Consider the following 16392-nt stretch of genomic DNA (forward strand, 5'->3'; position numbering starts at 1 on the left):
GTCATTGAATTACAACTAATCTATATTCTGCCTACTCCTCTCTCCTGTTCTCGAAAAAGCACACTATGCTCTGACTTGTGGTTAATCACAAAAAATAAAAGACATCGGTACACTATGAGAGGATTTTCTGTCAGTGATGGTGTTACTGCAGTTCAGACTGCAGCTCCATGTTCAGTCCACTACTGCGCATTTATATCTTACACCTTGGTTCAAGCCTTGTGCACCAGAGGCCTCCTCCAGATACCGAGTCACTGTGCATCTGTGTGTTCCTCCCTCTCATCTCTAGAGGTGAGCTCTAGGTTGCTCCACATATTAGTTTGCTTCCCACTTAATGAGGCAGTGGAGCGTGAAGGTCCAAGCAATCCTAAACGCTGCGTTCATTAAACCAATGGTGCTTAATGATGACGGCAAAGGCGCCCGCGACCCGTCAGCTCCTACTGAGGGCGACCATTAGCGTTAGAGCCAGCCAGCTGGGGGGAGACAGTGGCACGGAGGGAGGGAGCTGTCAACTGTCAACACCAGTGTCACAAGGACGTGTTGGCTTCAGTAAATGGCTGCAGCAGAGTCTGTGAACGATGCTGAAACACTGAGAAGTCTTTAGATGATGCTGAAAGTTGGGGGATGCATAAAGCTACAGTTAAAGAAAATGTGAATTTTGCCAATGTGGCATTCTTGATTGAAGTGCTTGTAATTTGTGCTTGTAATTTGGAGCAGGGTTGAACCAAAGGCCTCCTACAGATACAGAGTCGCTATGTTAAGTTTAAAGCTGGTAATTTTCAAGGCTGAAAAATGCATTTAAATGCTGGTAAAACTGGAATAAGTGTTTGTTTTTTTTTATAATTTAAACCCAGGTTGTTTTCCATAACTAACAACGATGAGATATGTTATAATTTCAACAGCAAAACCTCACTGGCATGTGATGCGTAACATAATCAAGCACTACGTGTTACTCTGGATGTTTTACAGATAACATCTGTGAATTCTGGCTAGACGCTGGCTAGACCCTGAAATTAAAGTACCGGTAAAAAGAATATGGTTTTTAACTTGATTTAGGATCAGGATCATACAACCCACATGGTTGTATGATCTTGGAATGTTTACCCAAAGCGCACTTTGTAAAGATTTAGACTGGAAGTTTTCAGACTGTATTGAGCAAACACAAATCTTTGGTGCCCACCTCTGAATTGTAGTGATCAAATGTGCTATGTGGTTGAAGATATGCACGACGGTTGTGTTGTATCTAAATTGACTGGCATGCAAGGTACTAATTATAGTTATATAAGTTTAGTACAAGTGTTTTGTACAAGCATATATTTAATTAAAGGGGTACTAATTACCAGAGTATGTTTTGCACGATGCTTTAAAGAACACCCCCATCAAACAGTAAGGCGACGTGAGCTGTAAACCCGGGTATCTTTTTTCCAGATTAACAAAAGAGCTCTTTTTTTTCTGCCGTCATGTTCACTAAACCTCTTAATGTTAGCTAGCTCCATTACTACCACAATCAGCTAAAAAACATCAACTCACACAGGTACATAATCTGTTAAATATTCATCGCTGCAGTACGACAAACATTGACTAATTGCATTAGCACTGATGTTGAGCAAAAATATAGCTGCAAAAACAAACTTGGTGAATACAGAACATTGTAACAGGGACTCAGTCAGACGAGACAAGTGAGCAATCGGAAAAGCTTTGATTTTTGCCTTTGTTCAATCACGTCCTTTGCAATGTTTGCTTTTTCTCAACTGTATAAAAAAAATACACTTACAGCAGCATACCAACCTAACAAATGTAGTCTTTTTCTTGGGCTATATCATAAGACAACATAAAGACTGATATTTATAGAAGCTTTAGCAATAATAGCACCTTCTGTCAACCAATACAAGTTGCTATTTGTCCGATATATTGATGTCTTTCCCACGGTCCTCTAAAATAACTTGTGACAACCAGCCAATCAGACAAAATACTGATGACTGATAATAAACTTAAGACAAAGTTTATTGCAAAACTAGTGTGTTTAACCCCAAATTTTTTGCGGATGCAATACATGATAAAAGTATTGGACCACATCTTCAAAGTTCACTACAAATGTATAAAATCAAGCACCTAGCCATGTAGTCTGTCTTTTGAGGAATGAATAGTTCTCAAGAAATCACTGATTTTTTTGCATTTTACTATAATAGGATGCCACAGACGAGAAGTTACTGAGCGACGTGGTGTGTAAGGGTCGCCAACGCTCAGCTGACTCAGTAACTGGAGAGCTCCAAATCTCCTCTGGCATTAACATCAGCACAAAGACTATGCTGGGAGCTTCATGGCATAGGTTTGCGTGGTTGATCAGCTCCTGTAGGTGTAGGTGGTCCAGTACATTCATCCATGAGGTTTCACACAATCAACTGGTCAAACTGAAGCTCGAAACAGGAACTAAAACAAAACAGGATGTCAGTGATAAATCTGATAATTGTGAAAAACTGGACCAGATTCGGATAACCAGTCGCTCTCTCTGGATTAATTTTGATATTATGTACAGTTGACTTTTATGGGCTCTCAGCCAGTGAACAGAATTATTTACTAGTCCATGTGTTAGGAAATTTAGGGGGAAGGCCAAGGAAGAGCTAAAAACATTTTTGAGTGACTTGAGGTATAGTGTGAGATATGGCATGGGTCTCGGTGGAGAAGCACAACATTTGAGCAGCCTTCTAGTTATTGACAGCTGAGCTTGACGGTGCATCCCACCACTGTCTTACTTAAAAGATTATAATAATTCTAATAGTAACTTCTTGCAGTAATGTTATGTGTATTATATGTTTGCTGGCAGTGTGTGAGATCATTTGCTGCCCTGTCGATCAAATCAGATACAGCAGTGTCCATTTTGGAGCATTTCAGTAGTTAATATCTTCAACGGGTTATATTTTTTTATTTTTGCTTATTTAAACAACAAGTCACGCCTAAACATAACTACTTTACACATGAGAGTCGCTTGAAAAATCTTTCTAGGACACTTATCTTTTTTTTAAAGCCTTGAGCCTTTTGTGTTTTTTGTGAAAATGTAATTATTGTAATAAGGCACTTTCTACTTTGTTTACATTCATGATCTGTCTGCCTTATTACTGCATTTGTCCTTTCTTACTGCTCCAGACAGAAGTTTAATGCTGAAGTACTCCATCAAAGGTACTTCATGAGGTATTTAACAAAAGGCTTCTGGCAAAAAGAAGTCCACTGCTCAGTCCAAAGCTCTGTTCTGCCTTTTGCTTAAAAGTGTGTGCGGCCACTTCAGCACATCAATGATGCAGGCATGCGCACGCGCACGCACACGTACGTGCACACGCGCACACACACAGGCTGCCAGTGATTTCCATGTGGCCCTCAGAGGACACACTAATGTATCCAAATATATTTACAACAGATGTTGCATTTTATTTTTCATGATAAAAACCCATTTCAGAAAATTTACTTCATAATGGGCAAAGCAAGTTTTTCTCTCTCCCTCTCATATTTTTGTCTTCTCTTGAGGTCCCTCCTATTAACAGTGAGGGAAGTGCACCACCTAATGGCTGCAAATGTCTCTTTTGCCAAACTTGCACATTCCAGCATAGAGAATTGAATGATTCATTAATTGTGAGACGGCGTCAGAATAATTTCAGCAGATCAATTCATTGTTTCAATGCTTCAATATTTAAAAGCTCAAAATAGCATTGCACATGTTTTTGTCATGAAAGCAGCTGCAGAATAAGTTCTTTATTGAAGAACGCAGCTTTTACTAATTGTTCATAAAGCAAACGCCATCATTTTAAAAGGGTATTCTCAAAATCGTTCTGTTTTCTATACTTAACTAAGTTTAAATTGAATAAATTCAAAGTTTTGTTTTGTATGCCGTCACTTTTTTGGTGTTAATGCAAATATTATGTCTCTTTACAATGAAAATAAAATGAAAATTGGTAGACTTTGAGGGGTCTGTAGAGCTGGAAGCAAAGCAATGGGTACAACTGTGGAGGATAAAGGGGGGAGCAGGGGACCAGAGAGGTCTTGAGCAGAAGAAGAGGAGGAGATGAGGAGGATTAGGTGAGGAAGAGGACAAGAGCGCTCTCCCTCTCAGCCAGCCGGATGGGGAGAAAAAGAGTGACGAGAGAGAAGGCAGGAGGAGGAGGCGAGGGCGTAGCAAAATAGCTGGAGAGACTGTAAGTGTGTGTGCGAGGGCTAAGTGAGGCCTTTATAAATGAAAGCAGATGCCTGGCATTATGAACTTGTCGGGTCGCAGATGGGGATGGCGGTGATGGAGCACTTGACTCCCCGGATGGTTATCACTCACTCTCCTCCTGCCTCTCAGCTGCCTTCCTCATGAGTGTAAGAGGGAGAAACAAAAAGAGACGGCAAGAATATCCACAGAGTGAAAGAAATAAGAGGACAAGAAGGTGGACTTCTGCACTAAGTGATTAGTGGCCTTCTTTAAATAAAGGCCATGAATACACTATAAAGAGAAAAGCTTCAAGTCCTTTTTTTTTCCCCCTCCTTCCTCTTTTTCCTCTTTTGATTGATCTTCGTGTCGGTGTGCGGTGATTGATTGGATTGCCTGCGGAACATCATCCCGCTAACTAGTCGCTCCAAGAAGGGTGTTTGTCACTGCCATTGATCTTCTTGTAAATGAAATGTTCCATTTCCAGTGCATTTTATTGTTAAATGCAGTTCATTAGCTACTCTGAGATTTATGGCCGTGTCTCCTCTCTTGGGCTAGAAAAAGAGGAGCTTTGAAAGGGGCGGGAGTGGAAGGGGAGAAGGGTAGAGACAAGTGTTGATGGTATAGAGTTGCTGTGGACTTGATAGATATAGCCCAAGTTTGCCAAGAGATGAGAGATAATGATGGGAAACTGTGCTTCCTGATATAGTGTAGTTACTCTGCTTGTCATCACTGTAGGAACTTCCACGCTGCCCTTTATCAGTACTGTAAGCCCTAACACATGAGTTCTTGGCATCATACCTTACATTTCCTAATGTTATCGGCCTTTTTTCTTTCCACTGGAAAAGATGATGAGATGGAATTCTATTTTTAATTACTCAGTTGTGTAGTTCTTAAACCAGTGTGGGTGGACACGTTTTGGACTTAAAAGCCTCTACATTTGGCTACTGCCCAGTTCACAAAACATTACACTAAGCTGTGGGGACAACAGGGCCCTACTCTGCAGCCTGGGTGAGGTTACTAGATTCCTTGATTTCGTCATCATATGGGTCTTTTTAAGCCCTGTCCTGGGACCATTTTGTATCAAGGAACCCTACTAGGAAATATGCCATGATAAAAACCTGATTCATTGAGGGGTGGTTGGTTTGGACATTTCTCTGAGATACCTTGGGAATGCCACAATAATCCCCTGTTGAAGAGCTGGAGTCAGTGAGCAGGTACAGTGAGGTCTGTGCAGCCCCTCTTAGACTGCCGTCCTATGACCTGGATCCAGATAAGTGGTAGAAAGTTGCTGATGCCTGCGCTGTTCTTTGCTGGGGTCTTGTTACTGCTCTCAAATCCCAGAAGAGAGCCATATTGGCAGAACACTGCATATGAAAGTAACAATCTTCTTTTGAGTCAGTAGTGAGTGAAATGATGCAGATGAAGCATGAAAGTCTTTGTCCATGAACCCCGAGGCCCTACAAGGATTAATTTCTGCCTTTTTAAACTATTGGAAAAAACCTCAGTGAAGTGCTTTTGCGTTTGAGTAGCCCTAAAATATGTGATTAGTAGCCCGCTTGTTCAGATCCCCTGACCAGTTTCAAATATCTGAGCAGAGAAAGTAAATGAGCAACTCTCCACACTCCCTCAGCAATTATCGCACATGTGCCCTTGTTCAAGGCACTTACACAAAAGCTCAAGGCTCCACTTACTTCAGTGGAGGAGTTGAGTGGCCAGCAGCAGAGAACTGTGGTTGTACTGGGCAGCTCCCATTGGCATCTCTAAAAATGCTAGTCTTTACTGGTCAGGAAAGGCCAACTGTACTCAAAGCAACATTTGTTCGTAAGTAATCCGCCTGTCTTACCTGTGTAAATCACATAATTGGGCTACAGCACAGAGCACAGTGTTGTTTTCTGCTGAAAAAGGAAGCTTTTACATGTGCTTCACTCCCAACTGTAAACTTGTGATTTGACATAGCCTTGCCTCTGGTTAATCACTGCTTGTTAAGGAGTTTCTGGCACATTAAAGAGCCACACCACTGTTTGCCTGTCAAACGGTGTAAGAGCAGTGCAATTACAAAAGCAAACTTTACTCACACTCCTGGCTCTTAATGAAAAAGAGGTGTGTGTGTGTGTGTGTGTGTGTGTGTGTGTCTTCTGTAGATACATACATTTATGCACAAACTGCTGATGCTCTGACTCAAGTCTCCTTGCTGTTACATAAAAACGTGACCCAGGAGGTTCTAGATATTTGTATGCTCAGCTTAAATTTAATGCAACATTATCATACAGTTGTCAGTGTACCAAAGAATGTGCATGTGTGACTCCCTGCTTACTGTTACCAGTACTCTTAGAGGAAGAGTACTGGTGAGTGTGAGTGTGTGTGTGTGTCCCACTCGCCGCTGTGGGGTGGTCTTTTGTCCTTTGGCAGCTTGAGGGCCCTGCACAGTATCTTTGCTGCTCCTGGGACAGAGTTCTGGAGTTCCTGGGATCTGCTGGACCCACTTGCCCAGTTTCATATCTTCTCTAGCTACTCTCTCAGCCCCTGGTATTCCTAGAGCTTCTCTGTGTTTCTTCTTCTTTGTCCACCACTTCTATGTCCGGTTGGTTAGTCAACACCAGCTTGTCCATCTGGATCTGGAAGTCTCACAGGTTCTTAGCTTTGCCATTCTCAACCACCAGAGGGGGCATATCCCATTTTCACCTTTTTTCCATGATAAAAAGACGAATCGCCACAAACTCCTGTTTATGAACAACTAGTGCATGTCGACAGTTGGTGCTCCTTACATGTGTTGCAACATATAAATATGTTTGCGTTAGAGCACATGTTGGGACTGCTGTGTTGCACTGAGAATATAACCCCCCCCCCCCCCCCCCCCCCCCCCCCCCCCAAACCCAACAGCATGTAAACTGCACACATGTGCTATATATAATGCTTTTGTTGGATTTAATGAACCCATTGTCTGCCATATTGGAGGGCTCTCGACAGCTGCCTGTTTCCAAAGCCCTGAAGTTAAATCAGAACTTTTGGGTCCTGTTTCAGTAAGAGAACCGCATTTTAAAATTTCACCAACTGGTAATAATTCAAATAACACAACCGCATTGGAATGGGGCCTTACTGGGCATTTTGTCCTGCTGTTCTATTCATATATTTATGTACATGAGTAATGGTGGTTTTAAAAAAGCATTGCTTATTCAATGTTTCTGTTTTTAGCTCCTGTTTACACAACCCATTTCCCACAAGTCTAAATGACACAGAAGCCACAGCTGTGCAGTAAATATTAATGGTAGCTGTTTTTTTATGTATGCTAAAAACTGCATTAGTAGTTGTGGATGAAGGTAAATAAAAATACACCAGGAGAGTTGCACCAGGACTTCAGCGATATAGGTGGTCACAATGTTAAACTTGAGACATGAAGGTTTAGAAGAGCAGGGACTGTACAAAGTATCCATTTTAAGACAGTAGACGTGGAGTTATGTTGTTTTTCCAATTCACTGCCTCTGTATATTTTTTGTCTAGTTGTCCATCACCATCTTGGTCCTTTGAAATCAGGTTTGACTAATGAGAGGTGGGATCAGGCTGAGGGACACCACTGATTTGACAATCACTAGGTAAGCTCACCCTAAAAGATTTTGTTCTATTTCGACACTAATTGGAACCATAAGAACATCATGTTATCTTAATTGATGCATAAATTTAGTGATTAAACTGCAGCATACTGTTTACTGAGGTCATGGTTCAATAGAGCAGAGAGGTCATTTTTTTCATGTACATCTTTAGGTCTTATGTAACCAGATGAGTCACCACCTCCTGGTCTTTAGTAAGAACCCTGAAACTATGTCCATCTTTCATGTACAGTTTGTGGTTTAACGAAATATTCATCTTATTTTCCCCTGTAGAACGCTTAAGACTTAAAGTGGACTTTGATTACAATCATTATGTTTTAGCTAATTAATTGATTAAATAGGATTCCAGTAAGACTGTTTTATATAAAACCACAGTAACTACCAGGTCAAGTACGTACTCCTTACTACTTTCAGCAGTGTCACCTTCTTTTAAAATTTTAATTGACTGAAAATAAAGGCTCAATTTTGCCTTTTTAATAGGTGTCATTATACACAGTGGGGTAGTCTCTCTTTGCAAGTTGACACCACTAAGGTTAGCCTGGCATTTTCAGTAGATGTGGTACTTTTTGATGGTGGTTGAGAAAACCAGAGGGACTTACAGATCAACCGAAATGGGAACACTACATAATTGTAAGAACAGAACCTCTTTGGAATTGCAGTTTCTGCAAAAGGAACAGCAGCACTGGTTACTGTATATGCATGCAGCTTATACGATTGTCTCTGAAGTAGAGATGAGCAGAATAAGTCAAAGAACTCTGAAGCTGCAGGGGAAACAGATTGGGATACTGCCATTAAACCCAGGAGACATTATAGATTATATGCATACATTTCCTGAAGCAAAGCTGCTAACAAGCTTTGGAGCCAATACTTTATTCATTACCTTTTCCCCCCTTTTAGCTCAGTAAAAAGAAACTATCTGGATCTTTTGGTAAATATCTTGTTCTCTTCACAATTTTTTATCCTGCCTTTCCCACTATACTTGCCTGTTAACGGTAATTAATGCACCATGGGACTGTGTTCATCATTCACGTCAAACCATAAAGAAAACAACTACTAGTAAATTTACTGTTACACCTTATTATCGCCTCATGTTGTCACCTCAACAACAGCGGTAACCCACAAGATTAATGTTTTGTTTAGGCTTGTGTAACTACATACTAGTTTTGATTGCTGCCATTTTTCTGCACTGCAGTTAAATCTGAGTGAGAATGATTGTCTTTTTTTGCTCGCCCTGCGATAGACTAGCAGGTCAAGTAGTATGATATGCTTTGTGACATGTGCTGGCGTGTGTGTGATGTTCTAGTCCTCTGATCAGAAAACAAGGAAAGTAAACAGCTGAAAAAGATGACTATTCTGTTAACTTGCTGCAGCACAAGCAGTAAAAATTAGAATTACACAGCACAGGTAGTTCGGGTCTGTGGATGCTCTGCCGATTTCAGTGAGTGGAAAAAGTTTAGGTTAGATATTTGAGGGCTTTGACAAATTCGCAAATTTTTGTTGCACATTAACATTTAATAAAGTATAAATAATTAGTTAAAAACATCTAGCATTTCTAATACTGATTGGTAAGGGTGACAGTGTTTAATGATTTAGTCCTCTAGTGGTGCAGATCTGTGTCCATGGCCCATGATTCGAAATAGTTTTGCCTTACAGTGCAGATCTGCAGCCTTATAGAAACTGTCAAAGGTTTGATTGTGCATGATTGGACCATTTGTGTCAGTTCACTTTCAGCCCTAGTGAGCTAATGTCTTTGTCACTTTGGAAACTGTTGAAGAAATATCAGAGGCATCTTTTCACACAGTGGTTGTGGATGACACCCATCCCACAGAAGTTAGACTCTAATGCCTTTCCTGCATTTCCTCCAGTGTGGACTTTATTTTGGGTCATTTACCCCAACCAAAAAAAGTCTCTGCTGCTTTGTCATGTAGTTGCCATGCGCCCTTTTAGCTACAGCAAATGCTGTAATTGATGATGATCAAATAAAGATGTTTCAGACACATAAATATGACACACGGAACCTTGCTAGAGATTGCCAGACAGGGCTGCAAGATTGGAAATGTCAGACGCAGCTGGATTGCACATTAAAGGACTTTATCCTGTCAGCTCCCCTGTACGAAGTTCATATAATGGTTGATTTTACCCATGTGAATATAGTACTGATAATTGTCTGGTGCATTTATAGTGAGACAGTAGGAGAGCCTGGCTGTGCAGACTATTCAGCTGAGTGACACAAAGGACATCTAAAACAGTTCTCATGTTGGACAAACAGAAGCAGACACAAGGAACTGCAGATGCACGCAAAAGCAGCTGCATTTCTCATATGGACACAAATTGGACTCTGCAGTATAGAATCAAATATTGTGAGGATACAGAATGAAAGAAACCTCAACAGATTTGTTTCAATATCTCTAACCTAAATGTGTCACAGAATCTGCTGAGTGAATGTTCAGGGGAAGAGGAAGACTTGGAGACCTTGGAGAGGCAGCAGTCCTGTGTTTGCTAGTGCTGCTCTTTATACTAAAGCTGTTGATTGCAGTAGGCAACTTTGGCAGGAAACAGATGTCCAGCATTTAAGTAATTAAATTTTTTTGAGGTAATAAACGACATGAAACTGTCACGGTCTGGGGGGCAGACCGTGGGGGATGTTGGAGAAAGGACCCAAACGCTGGACTTAATGAAATGAACAGTGGGTTTATTTACAGTGAGGTAAATGTAGGCTACACCACACATTGAATCTCCAAAAGTGCTCCCTCGACTCCCGTGACGTGTCTTCTCCCAAGTGCTGGTATCCCGTGCTCTCTGCCCCTGTGCCTTCACACACCCCGTGTGTCTTGCAGTCCTGTGTTCCACTCTCCTGAGGAAAAAACACAGACACAGCCGTTATGGCACCAACTCCAGCAGGCATACACTGACCAGCACTACAAACACTGACATGGAGTCTAACTCAACGATCCTGCGCCGGAGGAAGCTCCATCGCTCTGTTAAGTAGCTCCCCCGACGATCCTGATCAGAAGCAGGTGTGTGGTAAGCTAGGCGTGACCAGCAGCTGGCAGGGCCACACCCATCAGGCCTGCAGGTGGCTGTCCTTCATCCTCCAGCCTCACACACATACACACACCAGCATTGAACACAAGAACACAGTGCAGCAAACATACATCCAATACACTAATAACAATAAAGGTCCACACTGTTCACGAACCCCGAGTCCCCGGAACCGGGTCCGTGACAGTACCCCCCCTCTAAGGGTCGACTGCCGACGACCCCAAAACAAAACCACAGAACAACCAACCCTGGGCGGGTGGCGGGGGGTCCAGGACGGAGGGCCCCAAAACCACTCCGCTAAACAGCCACCACAAAGCAACAAAAGAAAAACACAGGTCAACAGTCCAATCCCCCGGTCCAGTGGCAGCAAACAGTTCTGGCGGCCGATCTGCAGGACGGCAAAACAAGCGGGACCCGCTGCGGGTTAGGCAGTGGCGGCAAAAAAGTTCAGGTGGCCTACCTCTAACCCCGTGATGGAAGCAGAACGCTTCAGGCGGCCTGCCACGGATCCGGTGGCAACGGCGTTGCAGCTCCGGCGGGCGGCCACGGGTCCGGTGGCGGCAGTGTGACTGCTCCGGCGGGCGGCCACGGGTCCGGTGGCGGCGGCGTTGCTGCTCCCGCCTCAGCACCACCCACGATTCCCAACGTGGCGGCCGGGCTGCAGGACGTGGCGGCCGGGCTGCAGGACGTGGCGGCCGGGCTGCAGGACGTGGCGGCCGGGCTGCAGGACGTGGCGGCCCCTCCGGCACGCAGACCTCCAGCTCTGGCTCAGCGGATCCCTCCGGACCTCCGAGCTCCTCCGGTGGCAGCGCGGGCTCACCAAGCTCGCTGAGCTCCTCTGCTGGCAACGCCGGTCCCTCCGGCTCGTTGAGGTCCGCCAGCAGCAGTGCGGGCTTCTCAGTGGGTGGCTCGCTGGGCTGCTCCGGCTCACAGTGCTCCTCCGGCTCGCTGAGCTCCTCCAGCATTAGCTCGCCGAGCTGCTCCGGCTCGCCGAGCTGCTCCGGCTCGCCGAGTTCCACAGCTGGCGACGCAGGCTCCTCCCGCTCGCTGAGCTCCTGCTCGGGCATGCTGAGCTCCCGCTCGCCGAGCCGCTGCTGCTGGACAAAGTCTGGAGTTTCCCGAGCTTGCACTACCCCCCGGGCTTCATGCAGGGTGCGAAGGAAGGCGGAAACTTCCTTAAGCTGGCCGAGGTAGGGACTTCCCTCCAGAATTGCCTCGATGGCATTTAACCCCACCACTCTTGCCCTTGCGTTGGTGGTGTGAGTTACCCAGTCCATCAGGCGTTGGACGCGTGTGAGGTCGCCCCCTCCGGACAGGGCTGCTGGAGTGGGTAGTGGAATGGAGCCTGCCGCTGGTGGAGAAGATGGCTGAGGGGTGACTGCATGCGGATGAGATGACGATGGTGTTACAGCTGCAGATGGTGAAGCAGCGGGTGGTGTAGATGGTGAACGGGATGAAACGGTAGGCAGCGAGGTAGATGTCGCGGGGAATGATTCAGCAGGTGACGGCCGACTTACTAGCTGGGCGATTGGCTGTGGTACGGCGACCAGCTGGGCCGCTGGCTGCGCTTTGGCTACCGGCTGGGCAGCTGGCCGTATAAACATAGCCCCAGAGTAAACGGTAGAGGTGAGTGACGAAGAATTGTCCATATGACTCACCACAGCCGGCTGTTGGAAAGTTTTAGAGTCTGACTGCGGTGAGGCACGCCGGCGGCGCAAGCGTCGCTTCTGTAACGATGCCGGGGCCAGCGTATCAGGCTGAGGTTCCACCAGCCGGCCGGACAGGAGAGCAGCTGTGTGATTTTGAGCTGCCGGTCCTTGGTCTGCTGACTCAGCAGGTGCCGCAGAGGTGAGTGGAGATGGGGTGAGGTGCAGAGGGCGTGTGAAACGTTTCCCCCGCAATGGAGGGTCCAACAAGCGAGCTGCAAGCGACGGCGGGGAGGCTATCAGCCTATGAAAAAAGAAATAGGCAGCAAGGGCTCCCAGGGAGGTTGCCATATCCTCCTCGCCCGGACAGCCCAAACCAAACAGCTCAAAACAGGAACTTTCCCTCAGCGTGGTTATAATCGAAATTAGTCTCTTAATGTCCAAAAAGCTCACAGATGAGGTGATTGATGATAAGAAGGAATCAAAAAATACGACCTGTAAGTGTCTCTGATGTGGATCTGCCGCCTGGATAATGCTCCGACAGTATTTCCAGAGCTGGGCGAGCAATTCCTCCTGTGAGACGGTCCTTGAGTCCGCTGGGCCCATAATGGCAGGATCGTTCTGTCACGGTCTGGGGGGCAGACCGTGGGGGATGTTGGAGAAAGGACCCAAACGCTGGACTTAATGAAATGAACAGTGGGTTTATTTACAGTGAGGTAAATGTAGGCTACACCACACATTGAATCTCCAAAAGTGCTCCCTCGACTCCCATGACGTGTCTTCTCCCAAGTGCTGGTATCCCGTGCTCTCTGCCCCTGTGCCTTCACACACCCCGTGTGTCTTGCAGTCCTGTGTTCCACTCTCCTGAGGAAAAAACACAGACACAGCCGTTATGGCACCAACTCCAGCAGGCATACACTGACCAGCACTACAAACACTGACATGGAGTCTAACTCAACGATCCTGCGCCGGAGGAAGCTCCATCGCTCTGTTAAGTAGCTCCCCCGACGATCCTGATCAGAAGCAGGTGTGTGGTAAGCTAGGCGTGACCAGCAGCTGGCAGGGCCACACCCATCAGGCCTGCAGGTGGCTGTCCTTCATCCTCCAGCCTCACACACATACACACACCAGCATTGAACACAAGAACACAGTGCAGCAAACATACATCCAATACACTAATAACAATAAAGGTCCACACTGTTCACGAACCCCGAGTCCCCGGAACCGGGTCCGTGACAGAAACACTCCTACAGTTTAGTTTCAGTTTATATTTACCAGGTTTTATCAGTAAACATGAGATGAATATGACGTTTTTCAGCTAGGATAGTGTTAGATTACACATTTTTACTAGAACTAACAATCCGGTTCATGCAAAATATTTAAAATTCCTTCCCTTTTGTTCATCATATTGTCTGGAGCAGTCCGTTACTGGGCATTACACTGGCAAAGAAGCACGGAGGCCAAAGCCACTGAATCAGTTTTATCTTCATTAACAGAAATCTTGCTGGTGGTGTCTACAACTCCACTTCCTCCCCGATAACAAATGAGCACACACCGTCACAGTCTAAACCTGCTACCGGTGGCGACGCCAGGAACCCGAGTTGTTTCTCATCCATATTCAATCCCTCTGAATTGGGGATGGTGACATATGGTTGGTACTCGCGCTACATCTCCCCCTCCTCTGTACAAGAGATACAAATTCAGAATTGGATTTAACACTTCAATTCCCCACTGACCAGCAAGGCTGACACAATTACTATGCTGGAGATGCCACACACACACACACACACACACACACACACACACACACACACACTTGCAAACACACACAGAGGGGTGTAATCCAATTAGAACACAGCAGTGTTTGTACTGGTGTGTGAGCTGCGGGATGTGTGAGAAAGCCGGTTTGCTAGAAATTCATATTGCAAAAGTTTTTGTGATGTCTGTGTTATAAATACAAGAAATTTTAATTAGGCTTGAACATGATATTCTTACGAAATTGAATCATTAGGTGATTCATTTCTGCTTTTCAGCAATTTGAACTGCTGAAGTATCACTGAGCAAGACTGCCTGCTGGTTGCAGGGTCAGGTACGAGGACCCAAATCTGACCTCTGACCTTTCTCTCGCTTGCATATAAATATTAAAAAGTGAAACGGATCAAATATTTTATGTTTGATCAGCCTCTCACCTCATCCATCCATCCTAATTCAAGGTCATGGACTGTGGGGGGTCCTAGAGTCTATCCCGGTTGTCATAGGGCGAGAGATAAGTCACACTGGTGATGAGCAATTGGCTGGTCTATCGCAGGGCTAGCACAAAAAGACAATCATTTGCACTCATGTTTAGTCCGCCGTATCATTTTCCATGACCTAATAGCCTAATAAAGTTTTAAATTGTCAAATTTCTGCTGTTTCTCAGTTACAAGTTGTCCTGATGTGTTGCTCTCTGGTTTTATGGCATTAGCGGGACATGTCTGTCGCTTCCAACTCGTGTTGGGGTGTGTGTCCTGGTGTGGTAAAATCCATAAAATGTCCTTGTTACATGTGTTGGGAAGAGGCATAGTATTTAGGACAAGGGTGTCCAACCCCAGGTCTCAAGGGCCAGTGTCCTGCAGGTTTTAGATGTGTCCTTGATCCAACACAGCTAATTTAAAGGGCTAAATTACCTCCTCAACATGTCTTGAGGTTCTCCAGAGGCCTGGTAATGAACTAATCATTTGATTCAGGTGTGTTGATCCAGGGTGAGATCTAAAACCTGCAGGACACCGGCCTTTGAGGCCTGGAGTTCCCCACCCCTGATTTAGTCCCTTAAATCTAACCAGCAAATGATGTTCAAAGTAAAAAGTGAATAGAAATGAAATAAATCAGTAAGTGGGGAAAAGCATGTACAAAACACAGAAGTCAGAACTGGATGCAGGCGTCACAGTTTTGTTAGTCTATTGGCTAATAAACCTGTGACTTATACCACCACCACCCCTTTCCTCCCATTGCAGACATGGTAGTTCAATCAGCCAGCGCATCAAGGCTCAGGGGTGATGTCTGACAAAGTTAAATTATGTGATCTCCCAGAATGAAAATGTGTTGTTTTGATACCTGAGAATATATGGTAATATAAGTCATTTATGTCATTCTGCCTTTTCTTCATTCCCAAAAAACTTTTTAAAAACACTCTGTGTGACTTGACCATTCTTTACTGTAGTTATGCTGTGAACCTGAAGACTGGTGGTTCATGTTTAAGTGGTATGAATGAGGATTCATGTAGGCATCTTCATTTAATATTAACTGTATAACTAGTGTTGCATACCAAATCCCAAATTGTGCGCAGTGATATTGTTCAACATGTTTACGTGGCCCACAGAAGATGCTTTAGCAATCGTAAGCTGCTCTTGTTTGAGAGTACACTCATTTCAACACACACCGTGTACCAAAGGGTAGCGATGCATTTCAATAGTTGCTGACATTAGAGCTCAACCTTTAGTGCTCTCCAACAATACCTAGTTGCATTGCATTGTGGGATATTTAAGCCAGTGTAACATCCAGTGCTTTCATACTCCAGTTTTCTCCAAAATATAATATTCTAGGTGTGTTATACTTGGTATATTTAGTTTTTGAGTTGAAGAAAAATCTTCCTCAATATTATAGTGTAATAACTCACAAGTGAGCAAAAAAATGTGGAAGATAACATAGTTTTATGAATATCAAATAGACTTCTCTGATGAAGAAATCTGCTGTTCTTCACCTCTGAAAACACAGCCACGCTCTCAGATATCCCCTCACAGGTTATCGATGGGAGGGTCAATATTGTCTTTGAGTTGATCTTTGGAAGTTAAGGTCATGAGACAACAGCTAACAGGGATTACAAGAAAAACACACACAGAGAATGTGCTGATTTAGGGGACTTTATAGTCTCTGCTGTTTA

The 16392-nt window shown here is 44.5% G+C and overlaps 1 protein-coding gene across 1 annotated transcript; it reads right to left on the minus strand.

The window, feature by feature from the left end:
- Positions 1 to 10598: 10598 nt before the first annotated feature.
- On the minus strand, positions 10599 to 13079 carry LOC146623464 (uncharacterized). Its single transcript, XM_085364946.1, has 2 exons — positions 11288 to 13079; positions 10599 to 10639 (listed from the first exon to the last, which is right to left on the minus strand). The coding sequence occupies exons 1-2, from the start codon at positions 13077 to 13079 to the stop codon at positions 10599 to 10601; spliced, it is 1833 nt and encodes a 610-aa protein (XP_085221072.1).
- Between the last annotated feature and the right edge of the window lie 3313 nt (positions 13080 to 16392).

Source organism: Diplotaxodon limnothrissa, linkage group LG11 (genome assembly GCF_057381915.1).
Source record: "Diplotaxodon limnothrissa isolate DT_005_m linkage group LG11, D_limnothrissa_male_GT1.1, whole genome shotgun sequence".
NCBI lineage: Eukaryota > Metazoa > Chordata > Actinopteri > Cichliformes > Cichlidae > Diplotaxodon > Diplotaxodon limnothrissa.

Excerpts from the sequence above, each read along its gene's own strand:
- LOC146623464 (XM_085364946.1), bottom strand. The coding sequence starts at position 13,079 with ATGGGCCCAGCGGACTCAAGGACCGTCTCACAGGAGGAATTGCTCGCC. Across the intron at positions 10,640-11,287 it reads CTTCCATCACGGGGTTAGAG|GAGAGTGGAACACAGGACTG; the intron begins GTAGGCCACCTG and ends TTTTTTCCTCAG.